General features: G+C 34.0%; 16 protein-coding genes and 4 pseudogenes across 20 annotated transcripts, besides 3 other annotated features; 14 read left to right on the top strand and 6 right to left on the bottom strand.

The window, feature by feature from the left end:
* Positions 1–33: 33 nt before the first annotated feature.
* On the top strand, positions 34–811 carry TVAGG3_0555680 (uncharacterized protein; the record flags this gene model as incomplete). Its single annotated transcript, XM_051238318.1, has 1 exon — positions 34–811. A coding segment is annotated over one exon (778 nt), but the record flags the coding sequence as incomplete, so codon positions are not given.
* Positions 812–1,147: 336 nt separating this feature from the next.
* TVAGG3_0555670 (uncharacterized protein) lies at positions 1,148–1,510 on the bottom strand (the record flags this gene model as incomplete). The annotated part of the gene is made up of 1 exon (XM_051238317.1): positions 1,148–1,510. The coding sequence occupies one exon, from the start codon at positions 1,508–1,510 to the stop codon at positions 1,148–1,150; it is 363 nt and encodes a 120-aa protein (XP_051096141.1).
* A 1,406-nt stretch (positions 1,511–2,916) lies between these two features.
* On the top strand, positions 2,917–3,776 carry TVAGG3_0555660 (PapD-like family; the record flags this gene model as incomplete). Its single annotated transcript, XM_001300990.1, has 1 exon — positions 2,917–3,576. One exon carries the CDS (start codon positions 2,917–2,919, stop codon positions 3,574–3,576), a length of 660 nt encoding a protein of 219 aa, XP_001300991.1.
* A 212-nt stretch (positions 3,777–3,988) lies between these two features.
* Positions 3,989–6,013, top strand: TVAGG3_0555650 (kinesin-related family; the record flags this gene model as incomplete). The annotated part of the gene is made up of 1 exon (XM_001300991.2): positions 3,989–5,968. The coding sequence occupies one exon, from the start codon at positions 3,989–3,991 to the stop codon at positions 5,966–5,968; it is 1,980 nt and encodes a 659-aa protein (XP_001300992.1).
* Positions 6,014–6,526: 513 nt separating this feature from the next.
* Positions 6,527–6,959: a mobile genetic element.
* A 1,955-nt stretch (positions 6,960–8,914) lies between these two features.
* Positions 8,915–8,952: a mobile genetic element.
* A 1,227-nt stretch (positions 8,953–10,179) lies between these two features.
* TVAGG3_0555620 (uncharacterized protein) lies at positions 10,180–10,542 on the top strand (the record flags this gene model as incomplete). Its single annotated transcript, XM_051238316.1, has 1 exon — positions 10,180–10,542. The coding sequence occupies one exon, from the start codon at positions 10,180–10,182 to the stop codon at positions 10,540–10,542; it is 363 nt and encodes a 120-aa protein (XP_051096140.1).
* Positions 10,543–10,560: 18 nt separating this feature from the next.
* On the top strand, positions 10,561–10,806 carry TVAGG3_0555610 (serine threonine-protein phosphatase family; the record flags this gene model as incomplete). The annotated part of the gene is made up of 1 exon (XM_051238315.1): positions 10,561–10,806. One exon carries the CDS (start codon positions 10,561–10,563, stop codon positions 10,804–10,806), a length of 246 nt encoding a protein of 81 aa, XP_051096139.1.
* A 4-nt stretch (positions 10,807–10,810) lies between these two features.
* TVAGG3_0555600 lies at positions 10,811–11,660 on the bottom strand (annotated as a pseudogene). The gene has a single exon. A coding segment is annotated over exon 1 (850 nt).
* Positions 11,661–12,108: 448 nt separating this feature from the next.
* Positions 12,109–24,282: part of a mobile genetic element that runs on past the window's edge.
* On the bottom strand, positions 12,981–13,499 carry TVAGG3_0555590 (uncharacterized protein; the record flags this gene model as incomplete). Its single annotated transcript, XM_051238314.1, has 1 exon — positions 12,981–13,499. One exon carries the CDS (start codon positions 13,497–13,499, stop codon positions 12,981–12,983), a length of 519 nt encoding a protein of 172 aa, XP_051096138.1.
* On the bottom strand, positions 13,501–13,939 carry TVAGG3_0555580 (annotated as a pseudogene). The gene has a single exon. A coding segment is annotated over exon 1 (439 nt).
* Positions 13,957–14,358, top strand: TVAGG3_0555570 (uncharacterized protein; the record flags this gene model as incomplete). Its single annotated transcript, XM_051238313.1, has 1 exon — positions 13,957–14,358. The coding sequence occupies one exon, from the start codon at positions 13,957–13,959 to the stop codon at positions 14,356–14,358; it is 402 nt and encodes a 133-aa protein (XP_051096137.1).
* On the top strand, positions 14,378–14,530 carry TVAGG3_0555560 (uncharacterized protein; the record flags this gene model as incomplete). Its single annotated transcript, XM_051238312.1, has 1 exon — positions 14,378–14,530. The coding sequence occupies one exon, from the start codon at positions 14,378–14,380 to the stop codon at positions 14,528–14,530; it is 153 nt and encodes a 50-aa protein (XP_051096136.1).
* Positions 14,550–15,134, top strand: TVAGG3_0555550 (phage tail repeat-like family; the record flags this gene model as incomplete). Its single annotated transcript, XM_051238311.1, has 1 exon — positions 14,550–15,134. The coding sequence occupies one exon, from the start codon at positions 14,550–14,552 to the stop codon at positions 15,132–15,134; it is 585 nt and encodes a 194-aa protein (XP_051096135.1).
* TVAGG3_0555540 (uncharacterized protein) lies at positions 15,381–16,262 on the top strand (the record flags this gene model as incomplete). Its single annotated transcript, XM_051238310.1, has 1 exon — positions 15,381–16,262. A coding segment is annotated over one exon (882 nt), but the record flags the coding sequence as incomplete, so codon positions are not given.
* TVAGG3_0555530 (uncharacterized protein) lies at positions 17,466–18,326 on the top strand (the record flags this gene model as incomplete). The annotated part of the gene is made up of 1 exon (XM_051238309.1): positions 17,466–18,326. The coding sequence occupies one exon, from the start codon at positions 17,466–17,468 to the stop codon at positions 18,324–18,326; it is 861 nt and encodes a 286-aa protein (XP_051096133.1).
* On the top strand, positions 19,107–19,397 carry TVAGG3_0555520 (organellar and viral DNA polymerase type B; the record flags this gene model as incomplete). The annotated part of the gene is made up of 1 exon (XM_051238308.1): positions 19,107–19,397. The coding sequence occupies one exon, from the start codon at positions 19,107–19,109 to the stop codon at positions 19,395–19,397; it is 291 nt and encodes a 96-aa protein (XP_051096132.1).
* TVAGG3_0555510 (KilA, N-terminal/APSES-type HTH, DNA-binding family) lies at positions 20,949–21,614 on the top strand (the record flags this gene model as incomplete). The annotated part of the gene is made up of 1 exon (XM_051238307.1): positions 20,949–21,614. A coding segment is annotated over one exon (666 nt), but the record flags the coding sequence as incomplete, so codon positions are not given.
* On the top strand, positions 21,983–22,078 carry TVAGG3_0555500 (uncharacterized protein; the record flags this gene model as incomplete). Its single annotated transcript, XM_051238306.1, has 1 exon — positions 21,983–22,078. A coding segment is annotated over one exon (96 nt), but the record flags the coding sequence as incomplete, so codon positions are not given.
* Positions 22,084–22,532, bottom strand: TVAGG3_0555490 (annotated as a pseudogene). The gene has a single exon. A coding segment is annotated over exon 1 (449 nt).
* Positions 22,993–23,445, top strand: TVAGG3_0555480 (uncharacterized protein; the record flags this gene model as incomplete). Its single annotated transcript, XM_051238305.1, has 1 exon — positions 22,993–23,445. The coding sequence occupies one exon, from the start codon at positions 22,993–22,995 to the stop codon at positions 23,443–23,445; it is 453 nt and encodes a 150-aa protein (XP_051096129.1).
* TVAGG3_0555470 lies at positions 23,931–24,276 on the bottom strand (annotated as a pseudogene). Its single transcript has one exon. A coding segment is annotated over exon 1 (346 nt).

Below are 24,282 nucleotides of genomic sequence, written 5' to 3'. Positions count from 1 at the left end.
TGTTTCATTTGACATTTTTATTCTAGATAAAATATGCTTTCAATAGAAAAAGAAAATTCAAGAGTTGCTACAACTAAACCATTAGATGAACTTTTTACTAATGTCGGTCAAAAGTTTGAGACAGAGACCGTAAAGCATGAAGGCTATCGTTTTGACTACCCATTAAGATGGCTAAGAGACCCATCCGTCACAAAAGCTATTGGCTTTCGTAGAATGAAGTTCATTTCAGAAGCCATACATGGTTTCCCATTTACGGTCGGTTTTGAAGTTCGATACTATAACAAAGAAAAACGTATGTATGAGAAATTTGAACAGGGAAAACTTTTACAAGTTAGTTTGCTTGTAAACTTAGAAACAACTCTTCAAGCTTTTCAAGAAAAAATAAACGATATCTATATCGAATATGCAAACCAGTATAACATTGACGAGGGAGAGTACCATCTCGATATTATTTATGACAGGAAAAATGCAACTGTTAAAATCAATAGAATAGAAGACCTTGGAGAAAACGTTTATATTTCTACAAAATATAACAACTTGGCATGGTATAGATTTATGAGGATGTTAAATCAGCCTGCAGCATATCCAGTACACCCAGATTTTTATGAAGTCGAAAACCCTAATGGAACATATGAAAATGTTTTCGACCCAGCTGCTATTATTGTTCATGCTTCATTTTCTGGCGCCCAAAACTCTTTCTTATGCTTGGCAAATGACTTTTACGAAAAACCTACAAAGTTATACGAACCACCAAGTGGAAGTATTTCAGACTTTCAAGTATGGTTTACTACAGATGGAAGAAAAAGAATAATTCCATTATACCATGCGTTTTACTTAGAACTTAGTTTCATATACAACTACTATCGAACGGTAAAAATATAATTTTTTAATACGGTTGAGGTGTTGGATTTGGTTGCCAACTTGACTGTGGTGCAGGTTCAGGCTGTTGTATAACAGGAGCTTGTTCTTCTGGTTCAGGGTCTTTAGGTATAATACCAACAAACTGACCTACTCTTTTACCAATATTTTTGACTCCGTTCCAAATTCCTCTTCCGACAGATTTTATTCCATTCCATATACCTCTTCCAACATTTCGAAAGAAGTTTCCTATTCTTCCAAAGAAACCCATTTTACTATATGTAAAAATCTAATGTCCGCCTAGTCTCTTACGTTTCCTGTTGAGTTCCATAGCATTCTTTAACTGGAGCTCATACATTCTGTTTCTCCTCTGGTAGAAAACATATTCTGGGTCAACTCCTGTGTTCGCGTCATCTGCATAAAGTTGTTTATATCCCACTTCAGGGTTTGTATAAAACTCTTTCCATCTCATATTTGCATACCATGGTGGCAAACCTAACGCAGCGTCATTTGACATGGCAGTTTGCATTTGTACATCTGTTGGCACTTGACCATAGTTTGCCATTGCAGTTTGTATTCTAACTTCATTTGGAATATTCTCTGGGTTTGGTTGTCCAGGTTGCTGTGCATTCGCTAAGTTCTGTGCGTCCATTTAATATTAGATAAAAATATCTCTTACGAGTACATATACTGAACATTTGCAGGCATTGGTTCATCTTCATATTCTCTATATCTTTCTGCCACGTCAAAGAAATAAATGACACAATGGAAAAAACCTAAAACAAGTAGTCCTATTTCAAACCACATTTACTTACTAATAAAATTTCTTTGTTATGACACTTTCTCCGGTTTATAGGACCTCTCTCATATTCTATCTTGTCATATCTAAACTCATAGTCATGTATGTCCTCTAACAATTTCATGACACTTTCTAAACCACTTTTATCGGATGTAAAGTAAAAGCATGGATGGTTATGTAAAACGTCTAAAGTTTCTAAAGAGTCTCTCAAAGTCCAGTCTACTTGGTATTGAAAATCCCATGTGTTAAAGAACGGCGGGTCCACTATAAAGAAAACATTTTCCTTGTCTTTATATTTTTCATACAACTCTGTCCAATGACATCTCACAAACTCTATACCCTCAATATATTTTTCTATGTCCTCTTTGAAAACATTTGTATAGTTAAGATATAAAACTTTTGACATAAGTGTTTCAATGTCATGAACTCTTATAGCACCACTATATAATAGTCTAGCAGATATACTATCCCAGTCTATATATTCTGCTTTTTTCAAAACCTCTCTCACAATATTTTTCTTATCTAATGGTATACGTTCCATCTTACCTATAGGTATCTTTTCTTTTAACTCTTTCAATATATTGTTTGTGTCTGGAATATGTTTGAGACGGTCCATATAGTTGTCGAAGTCATTGCATATAATCTTTGAGTCAGGGAATATTGTATGGCACAAATGGGATATATAGAAACTTCCACCGAACAAATCTACAAATGTTAGACCATTCGGTAGTTTCTTAAGTTCTCTCAATATAATATCTTTACATTTACTCTTATTTCCAAAGAACGGTAACGGTGGTTTTGTAAAATTCATTTATATATAATAATAAAAATGTTTTTTCCCTGAAAAGTGACAGAAAAGTGACAAAACATGAAAACATATATAATTTGTGAAAAGCGACACATTATATAATGTTTTCGACCCAGAAGAAGGCTTCTTCCCAGAAGCAATGGAGGAAGAAGAAGAGTCCTCCGAATTCACACCAGAAGACTAACAATTTTCCGAATAAAAACTTCATTTATACTAAACATCTTCGGGGCTAGAGGGCACGAAGTGCCTGGAAGCCCCACTACCTTTTTTTTTTTTTTAACTATGAAAAATATTGGTTTTTATGACAGAATCGTCAATAAATTTTTATGGAAAGACTTTTTAGAGGATGCTTTGCATCAATTTTTAATAAACTAAGAATTTATGATCTGAATGCAGTTCAACTATTAATCAATTTGCTGTCGATGATTTTTTTTCCTCATAAAAAGTGAAAATGATTTTAAGCGTTGAGCCTAATCCTGTTATTGTCAGCAAAACTGGCCATATCCATAATAATGGAACTGTAGACATTAAAAACAATGGCTCAAACAAATGCATTTTCAGTGTTGAATTTAACACAGAAATATTTTGTGGAATTTCTCCAGCTTGTGGAGAGCTTATTCCAGGAGAATCAAGAACATTAAAGTTTTCTTTTGAAGATACAATACGTGATAATGAAGAATTGTCTTTTTTAGTAAGATTTACATCAGTTTCTCCAACTGAAGTAACAAATTTAGCAGAAATTGTAGCCCTTTCTAAAACATGGCCAAACATGGTTAAATGCCTCATTAAATTTTCAACTCATGCCGAAGATGCACTAAGATCTGTAGCCTTTTCAATTAAATCAAAACCATCATTAAGTCAGGTATTACAACGATCAGAACGTAGAGATATTGATGGAGAACAACGCGAAATGCTTCAAAGAAAAATAATTGAAAAGAAGAACCAAAGAAATCAACTTACAACGAAAATACGAAATCTTGAAAGAGAAATTGCACGAGAAAAAGCCAATTTACAAGTTTTGACATCAAAAGCTGATTCCAATCCACATTTCGTGCTAATTGGCATAGTTTTACTGATTGTTGCTTTTATTGTTAAATATTACAGAAAATAATTGCTTCAAAACTTATGCATTTCATAGAATTTAAATTCTGGCTACATTGATTAGAATTTCTTCAAATTCGTAGAAATAGTATCATCACAATTTACCAGTTTATTACTTTACAGCTTATATTATGTTTGTTCTTAAAATAATTAATATCATTTTACTTTAACTCTTTTTTTTATTAGTTTACTAGCTACCATGACTTGTTGAACAGGAAACTAAGTTGTATTGCTATCTGCTATTGTTGAATTCTAAATTATTTTAATTTTCATTCTCATTTTGTTCATTCGACTTTATTTCAATCAGATAATTTTGAACAAAATCTTCAAGCATTTATAATTTAAGCTTTTAATTGATACCATAGTGGTAAAATTTTTTATCTTTTGATCAAAAATTTTGAATACACGTTTATAAAAAATACATGAGTGAAGCAAAGGCCGAAAATATTAAAGTCGTGGTACGATGCAGACCACTCAGTAAGGGCGAACAAGAAAAAGGTTATTTTAGTATAGTCAAAGTTTTACCATCAGCAGGACAAGTCCAATTATATCGAAACCAAGAAGATAATAATCCAAAAACATTCCAATTCAATTCAGCATATCCACCAGATGTTACACAACAATTTATCTATGATGATTGCGCCCGTCCTATTGTCGATGCTGTTTTAGAAGGATTTAATGGTACAATTTTCGCTTATGGTCAAACAGGTACTGGTAAAACATATACAATGGAAGGTGATATATCAAGTGAAGAAGATAAAGGTATTACTTTACACGCATTTGACCATATTTTTGCTTACATTTCATCAGTTAAAGATCGCGAATTTCTTGTCCGTGCATCATACTTACAAATCTATATGGAAAACGTTTTCGATCTTCTTGGTGATCCTTCTAAGAAACTTCACGTTAGAAATATTGATAATGATGTTGCTGTTGTTGGCTTATCAACACACATCGTTAAATCTCCACAAGAAATCATGGATGTTCTCGTTGCCGGTAGAAAGAATCGTGTTGTTGCTGCTACAAGTATGAATTCAGGTTCATCTCGTTCTCATTCAGTTTTCTCCATCATTATTGAACAGCATAGTGAAGACCGTGGTACTCGTATGGGTAAACTCCATCTTGTCGACCTTGCAGGTTCAGAGCGTCTCTCAAAAACAGAAGCATCTGGTTTGACAGCTAAACAAGGTGCCAAAATCAACCAATCACTGTTAGAATTAGGTAACGTTATCTCCGCCCTTGTCACAAACAAGACCCATATTTCATACAGAAACTCAAAACTTACACAGATTTTACAAGATTCTCTTGGTGGCAACTCAAAGACATGCATGTGTGCTACAATTGGTCCATCCAGCTACAGCTATGAAGAAACAAACTCCACATTACTTTATGCTACAAGAGCAAGAGATATCAAGAACATTCCAAAAATCAATGAAGATCCTAAGGACGCTTTGATCGGCCAATTAAGAGACAAGATTGCAGAACTCAAGAGACAATTAGCTGAACAAGAAGCCAATGGTGGAATTCCTGTTCCAGACAATTCAGAGATGAAAGCTATTGAAGCAGCTCATAAAAAGAAGATGGAAGAGTTGATGGCGAAGAAGAATATAACAGAAGAAGAAAGACGTAAAATGAAAGACGATTTGGAGGGCGAATACGAAAAACAGAAGCAGATTAAAGAACAAAATGAAGCTCTCAAACAAAAACTTAAACAAATGGAACAATCTGTTTTAATTGGTGGTGAAAACTTAGTTACAAAAGCTAAGCAACAAGAAGAAGAAATCAGAAGACAAAAGAGTGAAGAAAGGAAACAGATTGAAATACAAAGACAACTCGAAGAGAAGAGGAAGGAGAGAGAAGACAAACTCCTTTTAGTCGAAAAGAAATATTCATCAATGAAAGATGAATTGACAGAAAAACAGGAAACAATTAAGAAATTAGAACCATTAATTAAAACTTTGGAACAAAACATAGATGATATACAGGCACAGTTCGAATCAGAGAAGGAAGAACAGTCTAAACATATTAAGAAGATGCAGAAGGAAATCGCCTTGCTTAGAGTTATAGCAGAAAGTTTCATTCCGCCTGATCAACTCGATCAAATTTTGTCTAAATTCACTTATGATTCTGCAGAACAAAAAGTGACAATTCCTTATCAAGAATTGGCTGGCAGACGTATGGTACAAGAGAAGGAAGAGGAATTAGAAGAGAACACCAACATTTTCATACAGGGTGTCGATGGTCCTCTCGATTTCTTGAGTACACACGTCGATATTACGATGCCTTCTAAAGAAGAGGTCATGCAGGCAAAGCAGAAGAGACAGTTGAACGTCCAACATGCTTTGGCTGGTCTCGGTATGGTCGGATCTTTGTTTTCAAAGAAGAAAACAAATCCAAATTAAATTTCTTTCAATATTTATATATTAAAATCATTTTTGTGCATTGCTAAATTATAAATATTTTTAAATATTTAGATCAAACATCATATTTTTGAGAAGAATATTCAATTTCACAATTATATTTGTTTATAATCAACATAAGTTCATGATTAGATAATGATCGAGAGATTGTAATGACACATGCCAGAGAATTAACAAATAACACAATAAATTTCTTTAATTCAATTTCAATGTGGAATAGTTTCTTTGATACTATATTCGAGACTGTAATTAATATTATTCTTGCTTTGTCTGTTTTTGAGTATGATCACGTTCTCAAATCTATAAGAATTACTTAAATTTTTATCTTTATTTCAAAAATTTTATATATTAGAACTGACCATTTGTATCTTTTACCACAATGAGTAGATGTATGCTCATAGTTCACATAAGATTTCCGATATTGAAATCAATTCAATTTCAATTCCTCATTTTAAACTCATACTCAATGAGAATATTTTGAAAAACAACTAATCTATGTTTTAAATCTTTGATCAAAACACTGATAGTATAAAAAAACGGGGAGGTTTTTTGTGATATGGAAAAATGTTCGTTGCTCAATTATCTCACTATTGGATGGACTTTTATCGAGCGAAATTTTGGCTGTAAAGACAATTCTGATATTGGTAACATGGTGATAAGAACAAATAGTCAGTTTGCATGGTTTATGATGAGATAATTTCGATTTAAAAAAAAACATAAAAATTGATTTTAATGAGCGATTATATTTGAATATGCTCTCCTAATTTGAAGGAACTGGTTAAATCATGAATTGATCATGAATAATTTTTTTTCAAAATAACAATTATAATTTCATATTCATTATAAGTTGAAAATATATCATAAAGACTTTATGAATGATAAATTCCTAAAAAACAAGTTAGTTTGTTTCTGAAAATAATAATAATAAAAACCAATTTAGACCCAATAATTTTTGGCGGGATAATTGAGATGTTTAACAAAAACTGAAAGGTGTCATTATTATCTATGACCAACAAGCAACTGACCTAGTCTGGATTACAATATTCGGTTCATCAAACCGCCAATTTGATGAATCAAGCCAAATTGTAACTGACCTAGTCTGGATTACAATATTCGGTTCATCAAACCGCCAATTTGATGAATCAAGCCAAATTGTAACTGACCTAGTCTGGATTACAATATTCGGTTCATCAAACCGCCAATTTGATGAATCAAGCCAAATTGTAACAAACCAGTTGTTGATTGCATGGTATCATTCATCGAACTGCCAATTTGATGAATTACATTTCTTAGTCATCAAAATAGTGGTCATGTTACTATTCGTTAGGTTAAATTACTTTTAATGCCCATTCAAGGAAGTACATGTCAGTTACAGGGTTTATAGTTTTACTCGAATTGAGTAAACCTCTTGGAAGCAATTACCACAAGAGCCAAGACTTCTCGTTTACAGACTTTGAAAGCCAGGAAGGAGCCAGGTAACAATAATGGGCTCTCTTATGATATTTTGGGATATTTATCAACAATTTGAGTTTCTACCTATTGTCTTCAATGAGGATTTTTTAGGCCAGAAGTACAATACCTGTACAGTCTAACTACTAGGGCAATGTAGTCAAACTGTGCACGTATTGAACTTCTAAGGCTATTATTTATCTGCTATTGACATCATTCTTTTACATTACCGTCCTCTGGTCCTTAGAGGACCATAGATTCTGAAATTACTTGTGCAGAGCAAAGTTCTTCCGAGATCTCTCTATCCTTCGTAGATCTCGGAAAAACTTTGCCTTAAACTACTGCATTAATGTTTCCTAGTATTCAAAGAGCTATGAATTCTATAGTTGATCTTATAAGGTAGAGTTTTTCCTAACTTTCTCATTCGTTGAAAGGTTTTCAACAAAGCTATACCTTAAAAATCTGTGCTTGTTATATCTGATCATTTGTGTGTTAGGGGAGGTAAATTTATTCCACTAGAGCAAATTTTTTCCGAAGTTTCTCATTCGATGAGAAACCTCGGAACAACTCTTCAATAGTGTAATGAATTTGTGGTATTTGTCCTGCAAACAGCGAGAGAACTTGTCTGTAATTCGTTTATGATGAAGTTATCTGGATGTCTCTCAGATGAGGAAGGAAGTCCAGAAAACTTCACCATAAGTTAATACTTGTGTATTTCTATGACTCTCTTCACGTCAGAGAATGTAAATTTACTCGAATAGGGCAAAGTTCTGCTCAAGTTTCTCATTTGATGAGAAACCTCGGAAGAACTTTGCCCTAAGGTAATGTATATGTGATTGTTGGCCCGCAGAGAAACAAGGAATCTGTTTGTATTTCGTTTATGGTGAAGTTCTCGGATGTTCTCTCAAATTATATGGAAAATCAAGAGAACTTCACCATAATTTGTTGTAGTTGTGATTCTCTGGCTCTTTGCCGGCCAGAAAACTAGAAAATAGTTTATAGTGGGAGTATGCTCGATGAATACCTACTCACTAAAAATATACGTTATTTTTTGTTTTCCTATGGGAAAATAGTTTTGATTTTTATACTATCGTATGCTTTGTTATTACATGAATTGTCTATTTTCTTAATAAAAACTCATTTTTCCGTGTGATTCTGAATCAATGCATTCCAAAAAAGCGTTTTCCGCCTTTGAAACGTGAAAACACACATTGCATGAAGAATCAGAGAAGATTTTCTAACTCGAAGAATTCCAAAAAAAACCAATTATAGTTTTTTATCGTGAAAAATTTACTTTTTAACTACGAAATTTTTAAAACGCGATTTTTTTGGAGATTTTTAGAAAATTCAAATGTGATAGACATGTGTTATTTTATGTGCTCTATGAGTTTATCAGCTTAATTTAGAGTTATTATCAAATTTCAAAAAGTCTAAAAAATTGAAAGATAGAAAATCTTCTCTGATTCTTCATGCAATGTGTGTTTTTTTTTAAATCGAAATTATCTCATCATAAACCAAAAAAAAAGGTAGTGGGGCTTCCAGGCACTTCGTGCCCTCTAGCCCCGAAGATGTTTAGTATAAATGAAGTTTTTATTCGGAAAATTGTTAGTCTTCTGGTGTGAATTCGGAGGACTCTTCTTCTTCCTCCATTGCTTCTGGGAAGAAGCCTTCTTCTGGGTCGAAAACATTATATAATGTTTCACTTTTCACAAATTATATATGTTTTCATGTTTTGTCACTTTTCTGTCACTTTTCAAGGAAAAAACATTTTTATTATTATATATAAATGAATTTTACAAAACCACCGTTACCGTTCTTTGGAAATAAGAGTAAATGTAAAGATATTATATTGAGAGAACTTAAGAAACTACCGAATGGTCTAACATTTGTAGATTTGTTCGGTGGAAGTTTCTATATATCCCATTTATGTCATACAATATTCCCAGACTCAAAGATTATATGCAATGACTTCGACAACTATATGGACCGTCTCAAACATATTCCAGACACAAACAAAATATTGAAAGAGTTAAAAGAAAAGATACCTATAGGTAAGATGGAACGTATACCATTAGATAACAAAAATATTGTGAGAGAGGTTTTGAAAAAAGCAGAATATATAGACTGGGATAGTATATCTGCTAGACTATTATATAGTGGTTCTATAAGAGTTCATGACATTGAAACACTTATGTCAAAAGTTTTATATCTTAACTATACAAATGTTTTCAAAGAGGACATAGAAAAATATATTGAGGGTATAGAGTTTGTGAGATGTTATTGGACAGAGTTGTATGAAAAATATAAAGACAAGGAAAATGTTTTCTTTATAGTGGACCCGCCGTTCTATAACACATGGGATTTTCAATACCAAGTAGACTGGACTTTGAGAGACTCTTTAGAAACTTTAGACGTTTTACATAACCATCCATGCTTTTACTTTACATCCGATAAAAGTGGTTTGGAAACCGTTATGAGATGGTTAGAGGACATACATGACTATGAGTTTAGATATGACAAGATAGAATATGAGAGAGGTCCTATAAACCGGAGAAAGTGTCATAACAAAGAAATTTTATTAGTAAGTAAATGTGGTTTGAAATAGGACTACTTGTTTTAGGTTTTTTCCATTGTGTCATTTATTTATTTGACGTGGCAGAAAAGTACAGAGAATATGAAGATGAACCAATGCCTGCAAATGTTCAGTATATGTACTCGTAAGAGATATTTTTATCTAATATTAAATGGACGCACAGAACTTAGCGAATGCACAGCAACCTGGACAACCAAACCCAGAGAATATTCCAAATGAAGTTAGAATACAAACTGCAATGGCAAACTATGGTCAAGTGCCAACAGATGTACAAATGCAAACTGCCATGTCAAATGACGCTGCGTTAGGTTTGCCACCATGGTATGCAAATATGAGATGGAAAGAGTTTTATACAAACCCTGAAGTGGGATATAAACAACTTTATGCAGATGACGCGAACACAGGAGTTGACCCAGAATATGTTTTCTACCAGAGGAGAAACAGAATGTATGAGCTCCAGTTAAAGAATGCTATGGAACTCAACAGGAAACGTAAGAGACTAGGCGGACATTAGATTTTTACATATAGTAAAATGGGTTTCTTCAGTAAGATAGGAAACTTCTTTCGAAATGTTGGAAGAGGTATATGGAATGGAATAAAAACCGTAGGAAGAGGAATTTGGAACGGTGTCAAAAATATTGGTAAAAGGGTAGGTCAGTTTGTTGGTATTATACCTAAAGACCCTGAACCAGAAGAACAAGCTCCTGTTATACAACAGCCTGAACCTGCACCACAGTCTAGTTGGCAACCAAATCCAACACCACAACCGGTATATTAAAAAATTATATTTTTACCGTTCGATAGTAGTTGTATATGAAACTAAGTTCTAAGTAAAACGCATGGTATAATGGAATTATTCTTTTTCTTCCATCTGTAGTAAACCATACTTGAAAGTCTGAAATACTTCCACTTGGTGGTTCGTATAACTTTGTAGGTTTTTCGTAAAAGTCATTTGCCAAGCATAAGAAAGAGTTTTGGGCGCCAGAAAATGAAGCATGAACAATAATAGCAGCTGGGTCGAAAACATCTTTAAATAAATATGGTTCATCTCTTGCATATCGACTGTAAATATTTGCTAAAGGAAGTTTGACTTTCTGATTTAACATTCTTTGCAAATAATACCATGACATTGCAGTGAATTCTGTATATATTTGTTCGTCTTTATTTGGATTGTCTTCGTAGATTTGAAATGACACTTGTGAATTTTGTTTGTCATATACAATTCTCACATAAAGTGTGCTCTCGGTATTTGCATATTCATCAGCATATTTTGCATAACATGAATTTATTTTATCTTCTATATTTTTTAACGCAGTCTGTAGAGAAGATGAAAGGTCAACTTGTATTAGCTCAATTTCTTCCCACATTTTTCGTTTCCCTTCAGATATATAATCTATATGAAACCTTACAATAAATGGAAAACTTTTATCTTCTACAGACACAAACTTCATTCTACGAAAGCCAATAGCTTTTGTGACAGATGGGTCTCTTAGCCATCTTAATGGGTAGTCAAAACGATAGCCTTCATGCTTTACGGTCTCTGTCTCAAACTTTTGACCGACATTAGTAAAAAGTTCATCTAATGGTTTAGTTGTAGCAACTCTTGAATTTTCTTTTTTCTATTGGAAGCATATTTTATCTAGAATAAAAATGTCGAAAGATATTGCTTCCATGAGAGAAATACAACACAACCGACAACTCATTATGCAAGCTCTAAATAAGAACACAACAAACTTTTCAAACTATTCTAAGATATCTGAGTCATTGAAAGAAGGAAACTTAAAACTGACATTAACCCTTTAACAGATGAGTTTCTGTTTCAAGACAATAAGAACAATACTGTCTGTATAAATCCAACAAAAGGACTTTAAACGAGAAACCTATAAATGAACTTCTTTTGAAAACAGATGTTGACAACAAAGCTGACAAAGAATATGTAGACGATGCAATAGCAAAAGAAGAAGAAAGAGCTAACAATGCTTATGCAACAAAAGAACATACTCATCCTGAACTAGCAGACAAAACATATGTTGACAATAAAATGTCAAGTGAAGTGACAAGAGCTAAAAACGAATATTCTAAAAAGACTCATACACATTCTATATCTGAAATAACAGACTTACAAGAAACCTTAAACAGTAAAAGTGCCGTTGGACATACACATACCATTGCAAATATTACAAACTTACAAGAAACCTTAAACAGGAAAAGTGCCGTTGGACATACACATTCTATATCTGAAATAACAGACTTAAACGTTAGCCTTGAAAAGAAAGCAGATAAGAACCATACACATAAATCCTTCACTACTGTTAGAGCAGACGACATAATACTGAACTTTGACCTTGGTTCAAGTGCACCTTTAGAGAATCCGAGTACAAGCGTAAAAGATACTCTTAACAATTTAGATAAGAGTTGCAGGAATATCGAAGATCATGCCAGAAACTTTGAAGCATATGAACTACCCGCAATGTTAGACAAGAAAGCAGACAAAACAGAGCTTCAAACATTAAAGACAGAAATACTTCAAACATTATATCCTATAGGCTCTATTTATACGTCAATGAACTCTACCAGACCAGAAGTAGTACTTGGTTTTGGAACTTGGACTCAAATAGTCGACAGGTTTTTGTATTGTGCAAACTCTTCAAAGGAAACAGGTGGAAGTAAAACGATTTCAGGTGCAAATTTACCTGCACACAGTCACTACATAGATTTAAGTACATCTCAAGCAGGTTTGCATAGTCATAGATTTTGGGATTGGTCAGGAATGACAAAAGGTAAAGGATATGATGTTAAAGAGGACGTTAAGTTTGCTATAAATTGTTACTGGAATAACACTGATGGAGGAGGAATCCATACACATCGCGTTTCAGGATATACGCAAACAACGGGACAAAGTAAAGAATACATGCCACCTTACATGACAGTTTACGCATGGTATAGAAATGCTTAGTCGTCATTTTCAACTTCTTTAGCATATTCGTCAGGAGTTGTCTTATATTTGTTAGGAACTGTCTTTGAAAGTATACCACCTTGAACTTTGACAAGTTTGAAACGAGGTCTGACAATAGTCGTTTTATCTTCTGCTTGCAGTCTGTACATTTTGCCATGTTTGCCTAAAACTTCATAATATTCTCTTGTATACTTTCTTCTATTTTTACGAACACGAATGTGAGTACCTGTCGGGTTCCCATTGTTGTCATAGTCAATAGTATTTTCATATGGGTCGCGTTTAGGTATTTCTATTTTTACTTTGTCACCTTTCTGAAGTTTGAAGCCCGGCATTCTTTCTTGTTTGTCTCTTTTGACTAAATTATTAAATATATAGTCTTTCTCTAAGTCAGGGTTGTTTTTCATTTCTTCGGGGGAGTGGTTTCCCAAACCTTTTTGTTTACGGCTATTGTAAATATTTAAAACTTGTCTCATCTTTGCCATGGAGAAGTGTCTATATTTGTCGTCATATGACATTTCATTTGCTTCACCACCTTGTGGTTGGTTTAAGTCTCTTAACATTTTTATACAACCGTCAATGACACCAAGAGCAGAATGGTTTTGGTCGACAATGAAATATTGGTTTACATTTTTTGAACGCAGATAGTTTTTACATCATCTGATTTGAAAGAACTTTCACAGTCAGATGTCAGTTTTGTTGGATGGTATTTGTCAACGAATATTGTCAAAGCAGTTTTCACATCTAAAATATTTTTGGACCATAATGGTATGGCTTCACAGTATCTTGTGTTTTGACCAACAAATATTAACCAGTATGGTGGTCCATCTTCTCTATACCTCGGAATGTTTTCCAAGATATCCATAAACCAAGCATTTGGTGTTGAACTAAAGATTTTTATCATGAGTGCTTTTTTTGTTGCCTTAGAAACATAGGGGTCCTTGTTTGGATTCGTCATTTTTTAACCCATAAGAAATGGGTTTATTTGGCGCATTAGCAGGAGTTGCATCCAGATTTTTGCCCGCAGTGGGAACAATAGCCAGAGGTGTATTTGGAGTTGGAAGGAAGATTTTGAGTACATTAGGTATACTTAAAGAGAAAGCACAACCTATTATACAAACTGTACAGAAAGGTTGGGATGTAGCACGAGATGCAACAAATCTTATTCCAAATCCTGAAACAAGAGGAAAAGTTCAAGGATGGATGGACAATGTAGGAAGACAAGCAGGAAACTATTATAACAAAGCAAATGACTACTATAACCAAGCAGGACACTATATGGACCAAGGTGAAAGATTCTTTAACAGAGGATATAACCATGCACAACAGTGGGTAAACAATAACCAACCTCAACCGCCTCAAACGTGGGGAATGTAAAGTTTTTTACTGAGATGAAATGAACAATACAGCATTGAGACAAATGGGTTCAAGATGGATTTGTCGGCTTCCAGCAGTTACACCACGTGTTTGTCAAGTTCTTCCTATACCTCAGGAAGTTTTAGACCGACTTAAAAAACCTAAACAACCAGTTGAAAACAAACCAAACTAAAATTTTTTACTGAGATGAAATGACCGAAGAAGTTGAAACGGTAGATTTGACACCACAAACAAAAAGTTCAGAACCATTGTCAAAACCTGTCAAAGAACTTACCGATGAAGAGAAAAATTCAATAATAGAAAGTGCCAGGTCTGGAAATACAAACCCTAACTATAAAGTCACTTTTCATAGAAATGGAACGGCTAGTATCTCAAAAAAGAAACAGACTCTCACAAATAAAATATTGAAGTCTGAAGGAGCTTTCGAGACAACAGATGGAAAAGTTTACTTCACTGACCAACAGTTCATTATAGAACATCTCATTGACTTAGAGTCGAAATATTCTAAACTTTACAACAAACACAAAAAGTTGAAAGGAAAACAAAAACAAATGGCATATGATATTTATGAAGATGTTGACGACACAACTGTTCCTGCAAGTGAAGTAAAGTCAGAGAAACCGAAAAGTGACGAAAAACCGATAGAAGAAGAAAAACCAAAAACTGAAGATAAACCAAAACCAAAGTTTAGTTTGGAAACTAAACCAAGTCAACCTTCATTAGCTGGTATGGGTTGGCGTCAAAGACTTATGGCAGCAGGCGGTTATGTAAAGTAAAGAAAAAAATATTTTTTTATTTTTATAAAAATGCCCCCATATAGAATGGATAGAAAGTCTGCTAGAATAAAAGCAGAGTTGCAAAGATATGGTTGGAGAGTTTCGAAGAAGTTTAAATATAAGAAAGGAAGACCCATAAAAGTCTATGACAAACTGGCTGGTCTTCGCTACGAAATGGATTTGGAAACAGCACGTGCCAATTATCCAAACAGACTAGAGAGGTTAGAAGAAGAACGTCTTATGAACATGCCTTTCGATGTTAGTGAACCTCAAGTTGAAGGACACGACGGCTTTGCCAGATTCTACTGGAAACATGACGAACAATTGCATCCTTTGAGAAGGAAAAAAGGTAGTGCAGAGGATGGTCATGCTCCCATGGAAAGAACAAGATATGCATATGAGAAGTACCGTGAAGTTAGAAGTCAAATTACATCTGGTCGAACCTTTACAGTAAACTTTGACGAAGGAAAGAACAAAGAAGGCTTCATGGGTGTACTTGCTGCCATACAAGACGGAAATAAGAAAGGACACAATCTCAGATTGACCATAACAGATTTGGATGGTCACATTTACTATGCAAATGGCAATGAACAAACAGCTGCAAAACTTCTTGACGCTTTCAAGACTACAAAGAGAGAACAAATGGTTGACTCCGACTCAGACATTTTGAATGCAATTGAAGGAATTGCAAGTGTCAAGTTCGAATGGTACCAACCTAACCCTCAAGCAGTCAGACAACATGCTGGATACTTCCCGTTCATAAATAAGTCTGACATTGACTTGACAAGGTATGGAATTTACAATTCAATTGAAACAATTGTCAACGAACCTTGCATTCTTACATGTCTCAGGAACTCTGGTCTTGTTACAGATGAGAAGATGAAGTATCTTGAGTCATGTGTGAAGACAAGGTACATTCTCAGAGGTCAATTGGCAAAAATTGCACCGTTGGCAAATGTCAATATCCGAGTCAACATACCTACAGCTAAAGGTTCTTCACATGACGACTATGTTGTTGAGTTCAATTTACCATGGTTGAAGATTGTAATTGTCCACAACCACTTCATGTTGAACGAAAGTCTTACAAACCCATTGTTCGGAAAAGGCAAGTGCAACATTGTCAGAGCTGTAAACATTCTTTTCGAGAAAGGTTTGTTGGAACCAATTCCAGATGACAAGCTGACAGAAACTTTTGTACCAAAAGACGAAACAAACTTTTCACTGTTAGCAAGACCAAAAGTTGTTCCAGACAAAGTTCTAGTACAAAAGAAGTACACAATTCCACAAGGAGTTGGATTGTTCGGATACCAACCTGAACCAGAAGAACTTCCAATGAGGTTGCAAGAACTTCAAGATGCTATAAACAAACTTCCATTGAGACATCCAATTGACGTCAAATTGTATTGGAGAGCATCTGAGTTAGGTCAGAAGGTTTTATATGAAACAGGTTGCTTCGACGATGTTTATGAGATAACAGGAGAAGTTTCTCAGAAGATAAGAGACTCACTTGAATTTCCACAAACTGGACCAATTGGTTGCGACAAGTTCGACTCAGATGAAAAGATATACTATGTCGACCTTAACGCTGCATACATGAGGTTTGTCCAATATATTCCGACTGGAATTCCAAACGAAGATGTGAGTTCCCGGGAAGGAACTATACAGTTGGAAAAAGTCATACAACAACTGTATGATATTAGGAAAGCTTCAAACCCCAAACTTGCAATGACACTCAAATTGCTTATGAATTCGACATGGGGATATTCCATTAAGAAACCTCAAGAGATGAAGAGTAAACATTATGAGAAGGTCGACAACTTTGTTGAAAGGTTTTCTCCTTTTGTTTTGAAGTATGAATTCACTCAAGGTCAAAGTGGCTTAGTAACCACATTAAAACCTATTGTCGAACATTGGTCTTACCCTCAGTTCGCAAAGGCAGTCCTTGACAACTACAACAAATTCTTCTCCGAAGTCAAATCGAAAGTTGTGGTTTACTATGAGAACATTGACGCACTCATGACGAACGAAGAAGGATACAACAAACTCATTGAAATGGGTTTAGTCGGTGAGAAGATGGGCTGTTTTAAGCTAGATAAGGTATTTTCCGAAGTTCATGTAATATCGAAAAGGAAATATTGGGGCATACTTGAAGACGGCACAGAAATAAAACATTGCATGAAATAAAAAATTATTTTAAAAAAGTGACATTTTTTAATTTTATTTGAAATGTACGCTGAGTTTGTTGGAGAAGACCGTTGGGAAACTTGTTTGTTAGATGAGAAATATGAAATGGCATACCATTTTAAAACAATATATTTTTACATATATTAAATGCTTCAGGTTGAAAAACAAAGAACAAAAGTAGCAGATACAAAACCGTTAGACTATATCTTTACAAATGCTGGTAGGACTATTTCAGATGATGAAATTTCATCCCGAGCATACAGGTTTGACTATCCAATTCGTTGGCTTCAAAGTCCTTCAGATGCAAAGGCAATAGGATTTAGAAGAGTTTTGTTTTCAAATAGAACTAACGCATTTATGTTCGCAGTATATTTTCATGGGCAGTATAAAGGTCATGATGGTCTAATAGACAAATTTGACGAAATGAGGATCTTTACAGTTCGTTCAGACGAAAGTCTTGAGAAAACTCTAAATGACTTTCAAACTCAAATGAACAAATATTATTGGGAATTTCAAGAAAAATACGACTCTTTACTAAATGGAACATACTATCTGAAACTAGAATATGACAAGATGAACTCCACCGTTTCATTTCAAAAGATTGAAATTAACCCTCCAAGAGATACAGAGTTTTTATTTTGGAAAGTAGACAAACGTTCTTGGGCACAATTTCTTCGGTTACTAAACCAGAACGAACCATTACCACCAGATGGTCCATTTCAATTTATACTTCCACCAGCAGATTTGACAGTTTATAGAAACGTGTTTGACCCTCAAAATGTTATGTGTCATGCAAGTTTCAGTTCAAGCAACAATAGTTTTCTATGTATTGGTAAGGACTTTTATGACTTTGCTTCTAAATTCTACGAACCACCTAGTAACAGTTTCTCTGACTTTCAAGTTTGGTTCACAACAAATGGTGTGCAACATATTATTCCATTGTACTATGACTTTTATCTCGAATTGTCTTTCATATATAACTACGGAAAAGTGCTGAAAAAGTATTGAATGTGAAGATATTAGAAAATAACATTTTTTCTAACATCGTAGAAAACTCATGACTTCTTCGTAAATGTTTTGTCAAGACTTCTTCGTAAATGTTTTGTCAAGATTTCTTCGTAAATGTTTTGTCAAGACTTCTTCGTAAATGCTTTGTCAAGACTTCTTCGTAAATGTTTTGTCAAAACTTCTTCGTAAATGCTTTGTCAAGACTTCTTCGTAAATGCTTTGTCAAGACTTCTTCGTAAATGTTTTGTCAAGACTTCTTCGTAAATGTTTTGTCAAGACTTCTTCGTATATGTTTTGTCAAGACTTCTTCGTATATGTTTTGTCAAGACTTCTTCGTAATGAGCGTAAATGTTTTGTCAAGACTTTTTCGTAAATGCTTTGTCAAAACTTCTTCGTAAATGCTTTGTCAAGACTTCTTCATCGTAATGAGCGTAAATGTTTTGTCATGACTTCTTCGTAAATGTTTTGTCAAGACTTCATCGTAAATGTTTTGTCAAGACTTCTTCGTAATGAGCGTAAATGTTTTGTGAAGACTTCTTCGTAAATGTTTTGTCAAGACTTCTTCGTAAATGTTTTGTCAAGACTTCTTCGTAAATGTTTTGTCAAGACTTCTTCGTAATGAGTGTAAAGGACCCAAAAATAATGTTTAGGGTAGAAGGTTAGATCTAACCTGTCTTCTACCCTCTTTTCTACCCTCTTGAATTTTCATGAATTTTCCCGAAATAAAAATAAAGTTAGTTTTATTTTTTTTATTTTTTTTATTTTGTATAAAAAAATAAAATGTCAACAATCGGCACAACAACAATTCAAACAACTACAGCACCAAACTCGCTAGTCATGAATCCAACATCTATGTTAGTAGAGATGAAAAGCTTCATTCCTTCTTCATATACTTTCGAAACAGAAATCCAGAAGATAAAGCAAGAACTTTTAACAAGTAATTTAGACTGTAGTGCGAAAGATGAAACAAATGAACAGTATCTTTATGAAATGCAGGACATTATTGACCATTTACCAAATTGCCTGAAATCCAACAACAAAAACTCACTATTCCTGAATTCGACGAAATAGAAGTCAAAGCAACTGACTCAGTAGAAATAAAGAAGTTCATACGAAAGGTAAACTATGAGTTTCTAGGATTTCATTGCAACCATAAGGTTATGGACAAAGATTGCGACATGGTATATAAGAATGTTTCTGACATATATAAATCTGAAGAATTTAAGACCTACGACAACTTTGTTTCGTTAGTTGCAAAATGTGTATGGCAGATAAGATAAAGATAGAAGAGGTAAGGTATGGAATGAACAAATAAGACCCGCTATGTTTGAGATGAAGAGAGCAATTAACGCTTTAGTTGTTTTAGCTGGTTTTATTTCAATGTATAACGCAAAAATGAACCCGCAATGTTCTAAATGTAAAGCAGCAATTAGGAAATATAACTACTCCGTCAAAGAGATAGAACGTATGAGAAACGACTATGCAGACTTAAAGAAAGATATGTCAAACATTCAGTTTGAAACAGTTGGAAAGATAGACAATGACACCAAAGTGGTTAGAATAGGTGATTTAAACGTAAGATACTCAAAGAAATACAACAAATATTCTTTGTCAGACATTTTTATCTCCATTTGAAAGAAAACAAACCACTGGGTTAAAATTGCTTCTACTCAGAAAATTTTGACAAGAAATCTGAGCTTATGATATCGGTAAAATTCTATGGAACTGCAGCATATCTTATAGACAAAAGTCTTATACCAATAGTTTTGTTATGGTTAGACCCAGTTGTTGGATATAACTTCATAACATATGGTTCATTCAATACGGAACGTTGCAGTGAAGGCTTACTTTACATCGTTCAGAACGAAGGACTTCAACACAAAAAGATATAAGATAGGAAGGACATATAATATAACTCTAAGATATGACAGTACAGTCAATAGAGTCAAGGTTGTGTTAGTTAATGATATGAGAGCTGCTGAAACAGAACTACTTGAAAAGTTTTGAGAAAATGTATGGTGCCCATAAAAGGTAAAGAAACGTTTGAAGTAGATGAGATAGATAAAGCTATAAAATTATTTGACGAAGTTGCTGAAAAATACATGTAAAAATAACGTTTACCATGTAAAACGCTTGTGAGAAAACAGGTGAAAAAACAGGTGAGATCGCACCACTTCACCTAAACATTATTTTTGCTGAATTCAGCACAAAAATCTGAGTAAAATGGCATAAGATTGCTACCCTCGAAAAACCGAGGGTAGAGATTCCGTACGAAAACAGTGAAGAACAGCGAGTACGTAAGAAAAGGTAGTCGCCAAAACTCTATGAAAATCATGAAGCACAGCGAGACCGACTTTTATCTGGGTCGCCAAAACTCTATGAAAATCATGAGTTTCCTTAAGATAGAAAAAATAAAGTTATTTTTATTTTTTTTATTTTTTTATCCGGAATATAAAGACAGATATGTCAACAACCGAGAACACAACAACAGTTATAGTCCATGAAGCCATAAATGAAGAATACGAGTACATACAGTTTAACAAACAACTCCGTCTCATTCGTTCGGTCAAAGACGATATGTACCAAATGCAAAGTATTTTGACAGCATGTTTTGCTCCAGATACCAAACATACAGACGATTGGTTCAAAAACCAAAGCACACAAGAACTTTTGAGCGAAGAACAGCGAGACCGACTTTTTTCGGGGTCGCCTAAAACTCATGAAAATCGTAAAAATTTGCCAAATGGTTTGAGAGGTTGGTATGTACATAGACTTCTTGTAAATGCTGTTGCAATGTGGGCTTCGCCTCGTTATGCTTGGTATATTTACAGACTTCTTGACGAAATTCATAGACAAGAACGTGAAGAGATGGAAAAGAAACTTCAAGCAAAAGATGAAGTCATTGAAGCAAAAGACAAAAGCATTCAGAAAAGAATACCACGTTCGGTACCAAAAGGTAAGGAAAAGAACTATAAGTATATGATTTATACTGAAGAGATGGAAAATGAAGAAGACAGAGATATGGTTATGTTGCATTTAGTCAGAAGAAACAACAAAAGCTTTTACGACCTTGCTAAGATTTACAAATCTGACAGAAATTGGTTCTATCGCGAAAACTTACCGATTTCAATGACACCGAATGAAGATGTGAAACAAATAGTTCAAGATACGTTACCTCAAACACACTATGATATGAAAGGTTGTACAATTTTTACCTTCAAAGAAGACTTACCGCTACTGAAGGAAAAAATAACAGAGTATTTTGACAACTTCAAACAAGTAGAGTAGATGAACCATTTATTTTTCAAGCTTGACTTCAGATGGCTCAAGTAGCTCAATTAGGTAAATTGCCTTGTCAAATCCTTCTGGCATTCCAAGTCCTTCCTTCCGACAGAAAAAATTTTTCCTTCCGACAGGAAAAAATTTTCATTCCGACAGAAAAAATTTTTCCTTCCGACAGGAAAAAAATTTCCAGTTGTCCGTCCGTAAACCATTCAAATTTTCGAAAATTGAGAACTTTTTGGTCGAACTTCAGAAAAAGTTTTTCCTTCCGACAGAAAAAGTTTTTCCTTCCGACAGAAAAAGTTTTTCCTTCCGACAGAAAAAGTTTTTCCTTCCGACAGAAAAAGTTTTTCCTTCCGACAGGACACAAACGGATGACTGACGTTCCTCTTCCTGAATGCCTTCCAAAGCCAGAAGAACCGACAGCCCCAGCACCACAACAGACTTACTTACTAAGACTAAACACTTACATTTTTCAAGCTTGACTTTTTACAATTTGAACTTTGTTCGCGTAGATATGAATTCTGAAAGAAGTATGAGGGTCTTGTATGACTTTGTACTTCTCCCATAGTTCATGTCTGTCAAACTTACCTGCCATGGACTCTTTCATAAGTTCCATGAAATCGTCTTCGGACAATCCGGGGAAAAGTACAATGTCAGTAAGTATTCTTTTAACATCCTTACTTAAACTCTTTGCTGTCTGTACACATATTACGACTGAGATGTTAAAGTGTCTGAGCTTCTTAAGAATTCGACACATATCTTGTTCTCTGTTCTTTAACAAAGGATGAGAAGCAAAGTCATCTAAGATAAGAAGACATCTATGAGGGTAAGTCTTCCAATCGTAAGATTGCAATTTCTTCGAAATGTATTCTATCTCTTTCTGTTTGTTTTGAAGTGTTTCTTCTCTAATATTCTCTGCATTTCCTCATTAGGTTCTTTAAACTTAGAATTTATATACTCATTTATAGCATTATACTTCAAAACTCTTCTTTGGTACTTCTTTATCCAATCTAACAACTCAGTATCCTTATACATACTAACTTAGACTTCTTTATAATATCTTTGAACGAATTGACGGTTTGGTCAAATTGACCAGAAGTACTACAAATGACAACTAACTCATAGAATGGGTTCTTCTCATCTAGTTCTTGTTGTTGTGCAGCCATTTTAAGATAAGTGAAAGTCTTACCCGACCCAGGTGGTGCAATTAGACCTGTTATACCATTCTGAGCAAATAAGAACTTGTCATGTATGGCTTTATCTGAGCATTTTCTAACTTCCTCTTGTTCTTGTTTAAAACATTCTCAAATTTTTTGTCAATGTCAGCAAACTTTTTTTCTAACATATTTTTAGAAAAATTAAAATTTTTATCTTTTAGAAAATGTCTAGCGATTTCGCTATCTATATTCGAGACAAGCTTTTCGACAGCAAAACATCTGTCGACCATAAAATCTTACATAGTGTAAACAAGAAAGGTGAATTTGTTCTAAAGTTCTGTTTCTGGGAATATGACAAGAACCATAAAACATTAGGCAGAGAAGTCTTTAAGTTTGTCAATGACAGACTTGTTGACAGAGATGACACCGATTGGAAAGATGAAGTCCAACAAAATTTCTTAGAATGCAAAGAAGACACATGCGCTGTTCTTGAAGATGAAATAGAAAACAGAATAGATGAGCTATTAAAGGACAAAGAACTTTTACATAAATATGGTTGCGCCAAATTTGACGTCTCACCACCAGAAAAGAAGAAGAAAGAAAAGAAAGAAAAGAAAGTAGAAGAAGAGAAGAAAGAACCTGAACCAGTTCCAGAGAAAAAGAAATTTGACATGTAAAAATAAAATTTTATTTTTAGAACATTTCTGGGTCAATGTCAATGTTCTCTTCCTCTTTAGGAGCAAACACTGGCTTAGACTCTAAAATCTTTTTACCCAATTTACCTTGAACTTCAACTATCTTAGACTCATAATATTCATAGTCGTCTGCTTTCTTTGGTTCATAAGGTATAACAAGTTTGTATGCTTTGCCTTCTTTAAGGTTTGAAAACCTTCTGTCAAAACTTTCTTTGACTGCTAACAAACCTTCTATGTCTAAGTCTTCAAATTTCGCACCATTTTTAGTCACAATAGCAAACTTAACTGGTTCGATGTTCCAAACTTTGTCAAATGTAGACTTTTCAAAATGGTAGAAGTAAACATTCAAATATGTGAATGGGTCTAGTTCTTCTTTAAGTCCTGACATGTACTTGTTTACTGAAATATATTTCGTCATCTTTTCTATCGGATAAAAAAATATTTTTTTTAAAATTTACTCAGAAAAATTATTTCTTTCTATATTTGCCATTCCGAACTTCGAAAAGATGTTTTATACCAGCATAGAATTTTTCTCTAGAGCTTGGTCTTATATCGTTTTCATGACAATATTTTCTATATTCTTCATATAAAGCCTTTTTTTCATACATTTCATAAGGACAATCTAACCAGAATAGCGCATATCCATTTTCGTTATCTAGGTCTCTATATGTTTCTTCTGTTTGTGGAATTTCGCTTTCTTCTGTTTGTGGAATTTCGCTTTCTCTATTTAGTTCTATGTCTATATATTGTGGCTTAAAAAGATGTGGGCAAGAAGGGTCTGGCGCTATGTAAAAAGTTTAATTTTTCTGTCATCTTTTC

This window comes from Trichomonas vaginalis, chromosome II (genome assembly GCF_026262505.1).
Source record: "Trichomonas vaginalis G3 chromosome II, whole genome shotgun sequence".
In the NCBI taxonomy this organism is placed as follows: domain Eukaryota; phylum Parabasalia; order Trichomonadida; family Trichomonadidae; genus Trichomonas; species Trichomonas vaginalis.
The sequence above is the reverse complement of the archived record's forward strand: the minus strand, read 5'-3'. Positions and strand labels throughout refer to the sequence as shown.